The sequence below is a fragment of the Sparus aurata genome, chromosome 20 (assembly GCF_900880675.1).
Source record: "Sparus aurata chromosome 20, fSpaAur1.1, whole genome shotgun sequence".
Taxonomy (NCBI): domain Eukaryota; kingdom Metazoa; phylum Chordata; class Actinopteri; order Spariformes; family Sparidae; genus Sparus; species Sparus aurata.
Genome location: NC_044206.1, coordinates 11251686 through 11266655, shown reverse-complemented (window position 1 = coordinate 11266655; position 14970 = coordinate 11251686). Strand labels below are relative to the sequence as shown.

Sequence of the window (14970 nt, the reverse complement as noted above, 5' to 3'; positions counted from 1 at the left end):
AGCACATGTACTTCCTAGAGTCTTGTCATCACTGAGAGGTTACTAAGCAAAAAGCAAAGAGACGTGAGGTGCTGATAGGTGGATTGTGTTACAATTGGATAGAGTCAGGCTCCCTCTGTTTCAAGTCTTAAAGCTAGTATTACTCTTGGCAGGAACGCGAATAACCTAATTCCCAAAATGTTGAACAGTTCCTTAAACTATCTACCTATTTTACTGTAGTGCAAGATTAAATGTGTAAATTAACTGTTAAACTTGCATATAAACCTGTTTTTGGACATGGTCTGGTATGACCATTAGCTTGTACCGGCAAACATCATATAGATTTTGCTGTGAAACTTACATTAGTGAGTCAGTTTGTTGACTTTTCATTACTTGTACTTCTATAAAGCTACAATTTACCATAACATGATCCTATTACTGTTACTGCTGTTTAGCATAAGTAACATTGAGGGAATTCAGACAGCTCACACCTGACAGTATCATACGTGACCACTTGTGATGGGATCTCTTCTCTGCTGTATATCCAAATAAAGACATAGATCAATGGAACACACAGATGTGACATCTTTTACACAAATTAAGAAATATCTTCGCATACAACGCTTTCCTAATTAACAAGAAGGCCCAAATAGTTTAGAATGTGTTGTAAAAAGCGTTTCACAAGGTCTATAAAGTTTCTTTCAACTCCACTATTAACAAAATTAAGCCATTTTTTAAGGGAGTCTGGGGACTTTCTCCACAGGTGTCAGAGAAGTTGCCTATATCAGGTACTGTTTAAAATGACATATTAACCGTCTGTGAAATGGCATTTTCTTGCATAAATTTAGCGTAAATGGTGAAATCAGCTGAAACAGTGAGTTCAAACAGCTGCTAAATGTTGACAGGCTAGATGCAATTTAGGCACAGAAGCAGACAGGATGGTTGAGCAACGCCTTAGCAAACTGAAACTCTTCACAAGAAAAGAATGAACTTAATGTATTGTATTTAAAGCCAAATGCAGAATGCACAAATAATTGAGAATTAGACGTAGCCATTTTTCAATCTGCTCTTTAATAGTGCAATGACTGGAGTTTTCATGAACGATAAACTTCATTTCTTAGCTCTCCACCCACAGCAGTCATTTTGCCAGGCTGGTCTGCTCTACCTGGTTCTGAAAATTGCAATTTCATATTAAATGTATTGTGTAAATACATGACAGTTGCATAGTTTTTCGTCTTTGTGGTAATTTAGGTTTGCAGCAGCGGCCAGCAGAAAAGGACTGGTCAGCACACTCGACTATAAAAGGCTCTATCAATTCTTGGAGGAATGCGAGGGCGCAGTTCCACTTCCTTTTCATCCCAGAACTGTGGCTGTGGCGCTCCACAGTCAGCCTGCAGAAACGTCCAACATCGCATGATTGATGTGAGGGGATAATGAAAGAGGAATAAAAGACAGAAGAGAGAAATTCTGCCTTCTATTTTAGATACATCTGATGGGAACAATCTGATTTTCTTTTTCCTCCTTTTCTTGTTTTTTTTGTCTTCACTGCTCTAAATCTCTCTCTTGATCTAACCCTTTGTTGAGCTTCTCCGTTTTCTCCCTGTTTCCATCTCCTGTTTCCTCATCCCTTTATATTGTGTATGTGCTGCCACACTGCGCCTTCTTTGTGGCCTAGATATGGAAGTGGCTTTTCCTGCCAATTCATGAGGAGTGGCCAACTGAGAGGTCAGACAGGAAGTTTAAAAGACTTCCATTGCTTTATCTTGCCGCTTTAGATGTCTGTTGAAGGGAGAATGTCTTGATGCCGGTGCTCCATATTTATGAAAATTGTTTTCTGAACCTGAAGCAAAAAAGTCTGTTCCTCATTTTCCTCCTTTTTTTTATTTATTTATTTATTTTTTATACTCATATTCCTTTTCCAGGAGATGCCTTCTCAACTGAGGATTTACCTACAATCCCTGGTATCAGAGTTTGACGGGCTGCAAAAAAGCTCAGCTCACAGCATCTGGAAGGAGAAATGAACTTCCTCCGTGTCCAGTCAGACATAAAGGAAGATGCACCTGACATTTCTTCGCATTCACACGTTTTACTTATCATCACGGGTCTGCTGAATCGCACAAATCAGTGATGCAAAGCCGCCATGTCCTATTTTTACTTGTTTTCCTTCCACATTCGATTTTGTACGTATTTGCATGTGCTTGCCCGCTCATCCCTGAAAACCGGGTTATTTTAAGCACCAGTCTGGATGTTTTAGCGGGGGAGGAAGCAAGAGCGGTTCCCTTTTCTTGAGTTTGTGTCTTAGGGATAAATACAAACAGACACAGCTGGGACACACAGGGCAAGTCATCCAGTCTGCACTTTTGCCCCTTCAGGCATCTGCACAACATTACTCAAATCTACCCAATGTGTTGTCAGGTTGTTTGATACCAATGATACAAATTTCACCCAAAAGATTGACATATTTTTTTTGCCTTTTTTTGTGATGTGGAATAAAACCTCAATGACATATTTATACATTTCTCAGTTTGTTGTCCCAGCGGGTCTATCAGGGCTTTCAGTTGTGGGATATTCTGACGTTCTTTCCTTTACAAAGTCAGTTTGAAAATAGAGTTTCAAGAGACCATGCACCACTGACAGAAACTTTATATGGAAAGCTCATTCAGTTGTGAAAAATGTGGCTCCTGCTTGTCTAAAAAGATATTTTTTGCAGCATGCATTTGGGTCAAAAGAACAACAAGAATGTCCCTTTTTTTGTATATGTAGCTGTGGTCCCCGAAAAAACTCCCACTCAGTCTGTGTGTGTGTGTGTGTGCGTGTGTGTGTGTGTGTGTGTGAAGCCAGAAAATGTCAGGTTAAAGGGACACTCTGTAGTTTTGGAGGTATTCAAACTTAGAATTTTGATATTTACAATATTAAGGAGGTAATAATACAAATAGAAAACAGGCTTGTTCTCAGAGGAAAATAAGGTCTCCAGAACACTGTTTGAAGCTAGAAAGGTGGCAGGGTCCGCCGCATGCAAACAAAGTAAAACAGTCTAAAATTGTGCTGTTCTTTACGGTTGGTTTATTCAGTCACGAAAAAATCAACAACGTTAGTTTATTTTGTTTGTTTCGGCATGAAATTAGACAAGTCTTTCCCAAAACTGCATAGTGCACCTTTAAAGCTCAATTTCACTCATATCCAACACCAGACCTCTCTTAGCCTGTTTTCACTTCAGAGAGGATAAAACACCCTGGAGAACAAGCTCGCAGACTTTAATGCGTAATTTCGTCTGACACACGCGCGCACACACACACACACACACACACACACACACACACACACACACACACACACACACCCAAACAGACGACAGATGTTTCAAAATACCAAAGTAACAACAGCGCAGATGCAGGCTGGGAAATGCCCTGCCAGATCGTCACTGCCTCAGTTTAAAGCTGCTTAAGGCTTTTTAGAGCCGAAAACGGGCAACAAGCTGCGATCGTTAAGTTATACGCGGTGTGATTTCACAGGAATCAGAGAGGGGAAGAGGAAAGAAAAGGTGGCCTGAGAGCGAGGGGATGTGTTATTTTTCCTCCCTGCGTGTTTCCTCACTTTAAGTTGTGCAAGAGTTTTTTGTTTTTTTTTTTGGTTGTTTTTTTTCCAGTGCTGCTTTTTCTGTTCTGAACTTGCTTCTCTTTGTAGATCGGCGTGACAGTCGGAGAGAAAGTTAGGGGGATTCATGTGTGGGAACTGCAGCTGGAAGGAAAAGTGCAGCTGGGAATTTTTCGCCCGGAGCGAGACAGGACGGGAGCTCTGTGGCGAAATAAGGCAGAGGGGAGAAAGGAGGGAAGAGGAGAGGTAGAAAGAGATGACAGAGGGAAGAGGTTGACGGGAGGAGAGACGGATGAGATGAAGGAGGAGCGAAATTGGACTTTCGCTTAACGAGGTGGAGCGAGGAGGAGACTGGAAGATGACAGAGGGGAGGGATGTCAAGGCAAGTCACACACACACACACACACACACACACACACACTCTTCCACACAAACACCTGTGCGGCTACACGTCTTCCTTCGTCTGCCTCGGAGCGTGTGTTCTCTCCACCCTCCTCACCCTCCCTCTCAGACTACTTACCTGTCATTTGCTTATTGTGTACACACCTGCACCCACGGTCTACACACACTCTCTACTCTCTCTCTAACACACACACACGCACACACACACACACACACAAACTCTGTCACTCTCTCGTCCTCGGAGCAGCAGGTCCCTGGAAGCAGCCAAACTGTCAGTGACTGTTGCAAACACATGCTCGTTCTCAGCTCGGCTCTCTCTTCAGTCGCTGCCAAGGAAAGAGGAAGAGGAGGAGGAGGAGGTGGTGGAGGAAGAGAAGTGAGCCTGAAAGGAACAGACTGAAACACACAGATAGTGAAGAGAGAGAGAGAGAGAGAGAGAGAGACACTTGGACCAAACCTCAGACTGCTTACCTCTCGCCTGCGCCGTGTGAGAGACTGGAGGCAGCCGACAAGTGATGCGTCGCGCATAGTCAGGACTTTTCTTCAGCTTCAGGGTATTTGCCTCTCTCTGTCACAATGATGAGGAGAGACCGTCTGTTCTTGGCCGCGACCCTCACAGCCATCTTCTCCGCTGACCTTTACTTCATCCTCCTGCCCAAGCTGCGGAGCGTGGGGCAGAGATCGGGCCACTTCTGCTCATGCGGTCCGGACGGCAACCTCACCCTTCCCAGGCACGGCGGTCTCGCCACCCCGCAGCTCTCCAACTGGACATCTTCGCCGCCCTTGGAGATCACCACGCCTGAACCCGCAGACGGGGGCTCAAAGCTGGGGAGGCTGTTCGCTCACCCTCTGTACAACATCCAGACTCCGATGCTGGGGCCGGAGGAGAGGCTGCTGCAGGTGGAGCAGCTGATGGAGTACTACAGGAGGAAGGTGTCGCGCTGGGAAAGGTCAGTTTCAGGCGTCATTCTTCAAAATTAAGCAAAAAATGACACGTTGCTTGTTTTGTTTTTTTTCCCCCTACAGTTGCAATGATTTTGCAACCGCTGACAAGTTATTAATGAGACATTTCCCTGGTGTTACTCAACTTGATTGTGAAAGAAGTTCATTTTGGCCGAGAGATCTCAACTGTGAAAGCACATGTTCAAGGGGCAGGGTCACTGACACCGCGGGCGATCCTTCAGCAGACGCGCGCGCGCACACACACACACGCACGCACACACTTGTGCATTTGCCCATGATAACGGATGTACACCCACGGACAAGACGTCAGGATGTGTAGACTATTCCGTGCGTCATGAAACTCTAAATGTCGAGTGGGCCGGTGGTGGCAGAAAAACCCTCACAAACATGTCACTCTGAGGACTCGCGTCTGGAGCGCGCTCTCTCTCTCTCTCTCTCTCTCTCTCTCTTAGGTAAACAAGGATTTAAAGCCGCTGAAGCCCAGTTTTTAATCTGTGGGAGCCGAGGCTGTCTTGGCGCGTGGGGCCGTCTGTCTATCCCGACACTGTGCACTCCCTGAGAGATACAGACTTTGGGCTCTTATGGTGGAAAATAAGAAGAAATATGAGCAACGGATCTCCTCCGTCTGCTGCCTTGTAAAGAAAAAAACAAAAACAATGGATGGAGCCCAGAGGCATGTTTAAGACTTGCAAAATCTTGCAACATCATCTCAACAGTGCAAACACCTAAGGGAGCGTTTTGACTGTTCAAATGATCAGTTCAGTTTGCTTGTTTGTCAGAGTTAGCTTTTCGGGACATAATTACAATTTTTAAGTCTGAAATCCCATCTTTCAGTGTAGGATGGTACTTAGAGTTGTTGGTGTTAGAGGACCATGTTTCCAAACTGCATTTAGGGGAAAAAAAATAATTCCTGTTTTATGACAGAGATTTAGCTATTACAGACCCATCCTAAGCAAAGAATTTCCTACATTAGGAATCCTAATTTGGGATGCATTAGAATTCAAATTACCTGCCAGAAACAGCAGCGCCTTTGTTGTTTGGTCTGTGTGGCGATGACAGTGAAGATGGAGACCATGAACAAAGACATATTATAATTGAAAGGCTACTCAGACCTTAACTTTTGGAGACGCTAACACTGCTTTTAGCATGATGGAGAAGCTAACACTGATGTTAACCTGCTTGAAAAGCTAACGCATATTTTAGCCAGTTGCGGATGCTTAACGGGACGAGTGCTGATTGAGTAATAAAGTTGACAGTGCTAGTAAGGATTGTGTAAGATAGGATACGTGGTCTGAGACAAAACATGACACATCTGTGAGGTAAGGAAATTGCTTCTGTAGTAAGATGGGATTTTCCCTGTCTTTGAAACTTAAAATAAGACAAGTAGTTTCTATGATGGAGCCCTCAGTCATCCTGTATTTTTGTTTAACCTTCCTGGCAACTGCTGCAAGAAATCAACGCAGAAGCATTGTTCACTTCCTCTTAATATGTCCTGTGTGAGTCTGCACTCTGTGGTCTGCACTTGTGTATTGTCTTGATTATCCTGATCTGTCACTTCAGCTCTGTAGGATGACAAACGCTTATTTATAGCCCCCCTGCTGTATTATCTTGCCGCTTCATCCAGCCCATGACTGCTGTTTGTTTGGGTTGGGAGATGACCATCCCACTCAGAGCGGTCAGCTCCGGCGATGTGGTGCACCCTCTCACCGCAGACATATTTGTTTTGGAATCAGTTTATTCTTGCTCAGGCTTAAAGTGCTGCAGAGAGGAGAGACGGCTGTGGAAATTCAGAATCTTCTTACAAATTCTGCCCTGAAAGACGATAGGAATAAAACCGTGCTACAGGGGGTACGTTGGCAAATACAACAGTATGTATAACAAATGTATTAAATAATTGTGTCCTTGTGTAGTTCCTCATATCCTCTTTTGTTTTGAACAGATTCTTGCTTGAGAACCTGCTGTGAAGGAAACCTGTTGAATGCACTTTGCCACAGATTTCTGGCACCAAGTACGCTCCAAATCTGTGGTCTTTCCAAAATAAAACACTGCCTTCACAAAATGCCGTTAGAAGTTTTGCCCAAGCAGTGGATTTTTTTTTTTTTTTTTTTTTTCAACTTGGCAATCCAGGTTTAGCAACACCACAGCCAGAGAGCACTAGTCTCTTTCAGTCGGCAACCTCATTGTTGTTTATGTAACACTCATTCAAAATGTATGAGAGCGCTTTCACATCCCGACTGTTAACCTCTGCTTGGCCTCTCACTCCTTAGGCATATGAAAGCCTACAGCGAGGCTGCAGCTGCGTCCAACATCACTGTGACCGAACATGAAGTGACCTTTGACCCTGACGCAAGCTGGGTGAAGTTTCACCTGGGGATAAACCGCTTTGCTCTGTACTCCCGTGAAGACCCCGCCATCCCACGACTCCTCAAGGAGATGCAGAGCATGACGGTCGTCAGTGCAGGTGATGGATGAATAGACGGGGTTTGGAGGGACATATTAGGCTCATTTTCAGGTTCATAATTTTGTTTTGGGTTGCTGCTAGAATAGGTCTCAAAAAACACATCAGTTATCTCATACTGTCCAGTGCAGCAGCTCTGTGTTCCCCCTCTGTCTGAAACACTCTCTTTAAGCCCCCTCCCTCCTGAATACTTAGTCTGCTCTGATTGGACAGCTCACAGATGCCTGAGCCAGCACGGCTAACAACAGCAGAGCTAGAATTACACCACCATATCTTACATCAAAATTAACTATTGACATTGTAATCCTACACGTAACCATTTTTAATGCCTATAAATGTGTGCTAAATTACAAGCTAACAAACGTTATCTCTTACAGATTACACTCAAGATGAGAAAGCCCTGAAAGGAGCATGTGATTGTACCCAAGGTATGTCGCATTAAACGCTGAATCAAATGAGGCTTCTATATCCGTTCAGGGTTTTAAGTTGCTTATCTCATATTTTTTGTGTACAGCATGTAACAGCATGATTGTTCGATCTCTGACTGGCGCCCTTTGTTTTCGCTCCTTCTGTTCCTCTCTTTTCCTTCGCTGTGCTCGGCGGTACTGTCAGAGACAAACACACTGCTGCCTTTGTGATAGAGAGGATTTTGTTTGCGTTTGGCACCAAAATTACGATTCGTCGGCCTGTATGAGACTCTTGCTCGGGGGCAGGGAAAAAAAAAAAACAGACGTTTGTTCGCGTTCAAAGGCAGAGCTCTTAATTAAATGTCTTCATGCTCCGAGGGAAGCCACCGCTTCCAGCGCTTCAACCTACAAGCCCGCCTCCACCTACTCTGCCTCCCAGCTATACCTCTGAGCAGCACACGAGGCAAAGCTGCCAGTGGAGACACGGATAACTGTAAAAGCTACTTTTGATAGATGTTATTGTAGTAAGAAACTAGCAGATACGATGGATGGAGGAGTGATGCGGCTAGCTGTTGGCTAATTGGCTGCTGAGTGCAGCATGTATAACGGCTGTAGTGTAATTTATCATGCGGAAATATAGAATATAAAGGGGTGCCGCGTGGTTTCAAAGAAGTCCAAACCCAGAATATATTGTATATATTGATGCGTTAATAATACAAAATATTTTCTTTAACTGAATAAACAACCTGTTCTTAGAGGGAAATATGGATCTCTAGAAAAGTGTTTGAAACTAGAAAAGTGGCAGGGTCCGCCAAATATAAACAAAGTAAATCAGTATGAAGTTGTGTTTGTTAATTCAGTTTGTTTTGGCATTAAAAATCTGTCAGTGAAGATCTTTCTCTTCTGATTAAAATTTCTCCCCCAAAACTACATAGTGCACCTTTAAAGATGATCTGGATGGCAAAACGAGCTCAGATTTGTTCAGTTTGTTCAGCCTTTCACATTTGCCTGTTTCTCTGAGCGCTGCACACTGCTCTTTCACACTCTCTGTCCTGTTTGTGCCTCACCAGTGCAGTGAGGTGGCTGACCACGCAAACATCATTTGCTGCCAGGAAGAAATGCAACAAAACAATCCCGTCCCGCTGGTTTCAGATTCCACTTCAAAAGACTCGCTCGTTATTTCAGTAACCAAAGAGCGACAGCGTTCAACGGCAACAAGGACTGTTTATGTTCCTCTTTTCATTCATGTCTACAGAAAAGGCGTGATTGTAAACGCTGAAATGATTGTTAACTATTAATAAACCCTGGAGTTTCACAGAGCGCAGCAGGGGGGAGGCGTGTGTGTGGTTAGCTCGGGCCTACCGCTGTGACATAATATGCAGACAGACTGAGAGAGAGGAACGCAAGTCTACTGAGAGAGCAGAGCGCAAGCTGTGTGACCAACCTCCAATTACTTTATCACAGGGAACAGGCAGATCGAGAAAATATTCCAGTTTGAGCTGGTCTCGGGGGCACTGAGCTGAAAAAACAAACATTTAGTCAGCAAGCGGATGCTCAGAGTTTATATGTAAAACTCGGGAAAGTTTACACAGAGTCCGTTTCTACATAGCCCAAAGCAACCGTGTGATAAAAAGTTGATTCACGTCAACTCGCACCTGACCATCCAACGTGTCCTTTTTCTGTCCGTCTCCCTGCTCTAGTTGTGAAGCCCAGCGGACATCACCTGAAACTGGCTCTGAAGATGCAAAACTTTGCCAAAGCTATGTTCAAACCAATGAGGTGAGGGCTGAATCCACGTTCGATGAGCCCCAAACATTTTCATTCCACGCATTTTATGTCAGTGCCCAACACGTGAATTGAAAAAGTCCATGAAGTGTTGCACACTATAATTAAACACTATGTTAATTTATGTCAGGTTAAACCATCTAGTATCTGTTAAAATGACAGTATTTGACATGTTGATTACATACTGCAGACAGCTTGATAACTGTATACGTCTTGCATGTGTATGTGTGTGTTTGTCAGGCAGCAGAGGGACGAGGAGACTCCAGAAGACCTCTTCTACTTTGTTGACTTTCAGAGGCACAATGCAGAGATCGCCGCCTTCCACCTGGACAGGTGAGAAAGAGCCCCCTCTTCTAACGCTCTTTACAACTTCATTGTTTTCCTGTTCTACTGTCTATCTCTGTTGTGCTCTGTGTAATTCAAGTGGTCTCTAAGTGGATTTATACAGCAGTGGTGCTTTTGGGTAATTTTAGGTTTTGTTGCACATCTGTCATTTTATTGCCCCCGGTTATGGTTCGGCTCCATACTGAAGTGCTACGAATGCTTTTCTTTAGGCTCTTTATGTTAAAGGCACAATCTTTGATGGAAATGTAAAACTAAAACCAGCAAGTAAAAATGCAAGTAAACAAATCTATTAATAGTTTCTAATGCTGTTGAATTTTAAATTATGAACACTTGGATGTAGGCTGAAGTAGGGACGGCCATGTTGGTCTGTAGGTCCAACACTTTGGTTTTGGCTGAAATATCTCTACAATTAATGGATGGATTGCCACCCAGAGGATGAATCCTGATTTTTCCTCCAGCGCCACCACAAGATTAAAGGAGATCACCAGAAATTTTCGGCATTATCTACTCATCCACATGCAGATGGAAAGTCAGATTTTCTCGAGCTTCACATCCCGAAAAGTTTTGTGAACTACAAAACTTCACCCAACTTTCCGTCAGCATGGAGGTGAGTAGATAATGACTGAATTTTCATTTTGTGGGGAACTTATCCTTTAATATTTGTGGTTTTGAGTGAAATATCTCAATAACTATGGGATGGGTTGCTGTCCACGGTAACTTTGGTAATTTGCTGACCTTTTATATAGTGACAGATTCCTGCAAAACTAACAGCATTCCATTGTTTATTACTAGCAAATATAAGCACATTTACATAGGCTTAATGTAAATGGTGAAAGTGGTGAATTTGCCTGCTTTGCATCAGTGTGCTAGCATGGTGATGCGAACATTTAGCCCAAAGCACTGCTGTGCCACAGCCTCGAACTGTCATTAGCAGTAAACTTGAAATTTATATCGGAAGAAATCATCAAGAAATTACCAAAAATCTTCTTGTTCATCATGTCTCAGAGGAGCAATGATGAAATTTGATTGTAATTCTTCTGAAACAGAGAGAAGCACTCTTGTGGGAGCACAACACTGTTGAGCAGCAACTAAACGCAGTCATCAACAAAAAATATATAAATTTAAATGACAGCTCCTGGTGCCAACACACGAACCACCAAGCCCACACAGAGATTACAACATGTGTGCCCAGCCCAGGATTTCCAAACTAGCTGATCAGCAGAAGCCACAGACTGTGGACAAACACGGGAACACACTCACGTCTGCGCGCAGTCACACATTAGCTGAGGTGAGGTGATTCACTCTCATCTGAGCTAGACAGTATCATTAAGGAGCCACACACAATGATAAGTCATCACCTCACCGCACAAAACTAGAGGAGTGGCACGTCAACAACTCTGTTCCACACAGTTGTAATTATGCTGTATATCTGCTCGTATTTAAACATCTATTAGCTTTTAAAATGTATCAACAGACGGACAGATCATGTCTCTGCTCTCTCTCGCTCGCTCTGATTCTTAATTCGAAGTGGTGTGTTTTTAATCTGTGGCAGTGTGTCGTCTCTCCCTGTTGTGTCTGCATTGGCTGCCAGAAGCCCTTATCATTATCGCTCGCAATCAGCAGTTGGGGAATGCTGACGATTTGAGAAACAGCTACTCAGCTTCACACACTGATTGTTGTTTGATTACTGTTTGTGAGACATGACTGAAATATGGCCCTCGGGGAGGCACAAGCCCTTGATAGTGTTCATGAACCCACCCAGCTAAATTATACAGCACGGAGACTGACAATAAGGTACATTCATTGATAAGAATCGGGGAGAAAAAAGAACCGTGGGCTCAGGTGAAACGAGGTGAGAAGACAGAGATTAAGATAGCATCATCTTCAGAGGGGTTCACATTACATTTACAGTGGATTTATTCAGGCATGAACTGTGCGAACTGTAAACCCTTCTTTACACTTGAAACCAAGATGATTTCAAGGGATAAAGGGATCCTCTGAATCTCAACAAATTGTTTGCTAGGATCCTGGACTTCCGGAGGGTCCCGCCGGTGGCTGGCAGGCTGGTGAACGTCACAGGAGAAGTCCTCCAAGTCACCCACAACGAAGACCTGCGCGCAGTCTTCTTTAACTCACCAGGTGAAGAGCTAGCACTCCTGGTCATAGTTTTATTTTTTTTATCCCTGGCAATGGGTACAGCATTAAGACCATGTTCAGCAACAAGGTGCCTGTTTAGTCTATTTCATGACAAAATTAGGTGGCTAATATCAGAGTTTTAGAGTTGACCAAAAATCTAAAATACACGTTTTTCCTCTTACCTGTAGCATTATTTATCCATCTAGACTTTTTGGTGGGAGTTGCTGAAGTTTGGCGATATCGGGCGTGGAGATGTTCGCCTTTTTTTCTGATATAATCGAAGTAGATGGCACTCAAAGCGACAAAAATGAATTTGATCATGACCCATCTGAACTACACTACTGATCATATCCTTGCCCAGTAGTAAGCATGCATCTACTCATGGACAAGAGGCTAGCCAACAAAGTTAACTGAAGTTACAGCTAAGAGGAGGTGGACACCGTTAATATTTATTACAGCGATATTCCAGAGTAGTCAGATATCTTGCAGTGAACTGTCCCTTTAATACCTACCGTAGGCATATGTCCCTATATCTTTTCAAGCAATGCACATTGAACCGAAAGACTATCCATGACTAACTTCTGTTCTGGGTTGATGAAACAGTTGGCTGGGAATGCAGCGCTGATCAGAAGCCATGTAATTGTATGTGAGCAGGAAACTCATTTTGTATTCCACTATTTCGCTCTGCTTCCCAACAGCGAACAACACGTGTTTCTTTGCCAAGTGCCTGTACGTGTGCAAGACGGAGTACGCGGTGTGCGGGAGCCCCGACCTGCTGGAGGGCTCCCTGTCCGCCTACCTGCCCGGCCTCAGCATCGCCCCACGCATCTCCATCCCCAACCCCTGGATACGCTCCTACACCTTCACCGGACGAGAGGAGTAAGAGCTCAGCCTCTGTGCACTTTTCATTTTATGAAACACTTCTTGATGAACTGTTTTCTCGTCTGGCTCAGTGGGAAGATCTTGGCTTATTTACTGTCAGGTCTTATGACTGTAATCCCGACTGCGGTTGAGACTGTTGGTGGCCTCCAGTCAGATTCTAGTGTTTTCACAATAGAATAAAAGACCAGATTTCCCCATAAATCCTGTCGATGCTGAATCAAATTGGATGTTTACCTCTTTGGTCAGACTTTTCCACTTAAGGATGAAAGAGGTGGAATAGCGGCCTTTGTTTGATGCTTCCCTTTCTGTCTTTGTGGATGGCGTCGTCCATTATTTCCGTAACTTATGAGGTCAATTTGTACCAGACTTCCTGTTTTGCACCATAAATCTGCTTGAAAGGGGTTCGGTCCTTCTCCAACTCAGTGACACACGGAACAAAATGAAATACGGAGGCTGAGAGAGGAGCATTTTAGAGGAGATATCTGCCTTCTCTTGAGTATAAATAAGTATGACCTAGTTACTTAAGTTAGCATGATGTGAAAGTGATGTCAGAGTCATGTCAGCGTGATGTCAGAGTGATGTCCTTTTAAACGCTGTTTTCCTCATCCGATCAAAAATAACACCCAGAGTGAGCAGTTTCTGGGTGAGGACTCCGAATAATGTCGTTGTTGTCTGTTTTTAAAGGTGGGAGGTGAATCCGTTCTTCTGTGACACCATAAAGCAGCTGTATCCCTATAACTCAGGCAACAGGCTCCTCAACATCATCGACATGTCCATCTTCGACTTCCTCATAAGTATTTTGCACCACTACCTACTGCTATCATCTACCACACACATACGCGCGAGAACTTTTCCCGTCTTTCATTACATTTCTGTAAAGCGTTCGGCCCTCCCTTACAGGCAACATGGACAGGCACCACTATGAGATTTTTACCAAATTCGGGGATGAAGGATTCCTCCTCCACTTGGACAACGCCAGAGGGTGAGACAAAAACCACCACAGAGCATCAGATATCATTACTGTGATGTGTTGCTTTGTGGTTTCATTTCCGTATTTCGTCTTGTGCTCAGGTTTGGGAGGCACTCTCAGGATGAGATGTCCATCCTGGCTCCACTGTCTCAGTGCTGCATGTAAGTGAAATGTGCTACAGGGAAGTTTCGAGGTCGTTTTTTAAAGACGTTTCTGGACGAAAATGACCTTCTCTTCTCTCCCTCCTCAGGATAAAGCGCTCCACACTGGTGCGTCTCCAGCTCTTGGCCCGACCAGAGTACAGGCTCAGCGATGTGATGAGGGAGTCCCTGGAGGGAGACCCACTGCGTCCCATCCTGACGGAGCCCCACCTCTTAGCGCTGGACCGCAGGTTACAGAAGGTCCTCGGCGTGGTGCAGCGCTGCGTCCGGAGGCTGGGCGAAGCAGAGGTGATCACCAGGGACTTTGTCAAATCCACAGAGAGACCTCAGGCTGCCACAGAGAAGAAAAAGGTCAGGTAACAGAGGGTGATCACTCCTCCTCCTCCTTCTCCTCCTCCTCCTGGAAAGCAAGCAAGACTTCATGATGAAGCGCAGATGAAGGTGGTTTCGATTTAAGGAACAAGCCATAAATGGAAGACGCTGTGAAATCTTCAAGAGGGGCTTGTCAGAGAAGGAAGGAATCTCCTTGTGGAGGTTCAGAACATGAATCACTGCCGGCCTCAAATTCCTACCACAGAGGGAGACCTGAGCTTATTTCCTTCAGTTTCACTCATGCTCATAAATTCATTTTAGGACAGGAATCTAATTTTTCATGTGCACTCACCTTCCGAAATACAGTCAATTTCAGCCCTTCAAGGATCAATTAAAAATGACCACTTTGACATGGAAATGAGCTGAAAGAGTAGAAGCAAAGCAGCAACAGTATCAGGGAATATTTCTGAGATACATGAAGCCATAGTTTATATTTATTAAGGATGAAAGAAAGAAAGTTTTGGGTGTCCATGTTATATTAAAAATAATTAAATAAACGTATTTTATGTGATGGCA

At 44.0% G+C, this 14970-nt stretch overlaps 2 protein-coding genes and 1 long non-coding RNA gene across 5 annotated transcripts in view; 2 read left to right on the top strand and 1 right to left on the bottom strand.

The window, feature by feature from the left end:
- LOC115571125 (WD repeat-containing protein 49) overlaps positions 1 to 2491 on the top strand; it is an 18035-nt gene extending 15544 nt beyond the window's left edge. Inside the window, exon 18 of the mRNA XM_030400217.1 lies at positions 1231 to 2491. The gene's annotated coding sequence lies outside the window, so the exon portion shown is untranslated. The remainder of the gene's footprint in view (positions 1 to 1230) is intronic.
- LOC115571133 (uncharacterized) overlaps positions 1 to 4538 on the bottom strand; it is a 10218-nt gene extending 5680 nt beyond the window's left edge. The window contains exon 1 of the long non-coding RNA XR_003981879.1: positions 4447 to 4538. This is a non-coding gene — a long non-coding RNA (uncharacterized LOC115571133). The remainder of the gene's footprint in view (positions 1 to 4446) is intronic.
- On the top strand, positions 3305 to 14970 carry fam20a (FAM20A golgi associated secretory pathway pseudokinase). Of its 3 annotated transcripts, none has more exons than XM_030400223.1 (11): positions 3305 to 3955; positions 7206 to 7399; positions 7774 to 7824; positions 9504 to 9582; positions 9829 to 9921; positions 11957 to 12072; positions 12768 to 12948; positions 13636 to 13745; positions 13852 to 13933; positions 14023 to 14082; positions 14172 to 14970. In XM_030400223.1, exons 1-11 carry the CDS (start codon positions 3948 to 3950, stop codon positions 14440 to 14442), a joined length of 1245 nt encoding a protein of 414 aa, XP_030256083.1. In that variant the 5' UTR covers positions 3305 to 3947; the 3' UTR covers positions 14443 to 14970. The 3 variants fall into 3 exon arrangements, with proteins under 3 accessions (XP_030256083.1, XP_030256082.1, XP_030256084.1); XM_030400222.1 differs by lacking the exon at positions 3305 to 3955 and adding an exon at positions 4517 to 4925; XM_030400224.1 differs by lacking the exon at positions 3305 to 3955 and adding an exon at positions 6503 to 6946.

Excerpts from the sequence above, each read along its gene's own strand:
- fam20a (XM_030400222.1), top strand. The coding sequence starts at position 4,552 with ATGATGAGGAGAGACCGTCTGTTCTTGGCCGCGACCCTCACAGCCATC. Across the intron at positions 7,825-9,503 it reads AGCATGTGATTGTACCCAAG|TTGTGAAGCCCAGCGGACAT; the intron begins GTATGTCGCATT and ends TCCCTGCTCTAG. Across the intron at positions 13,746-13,851 it reads CATCTTCGACTTCCTCATAA|GCAACATGGACAGGCACCAC; the intron begins GTATTTTGCACC and ends CCTCCCTTACAG.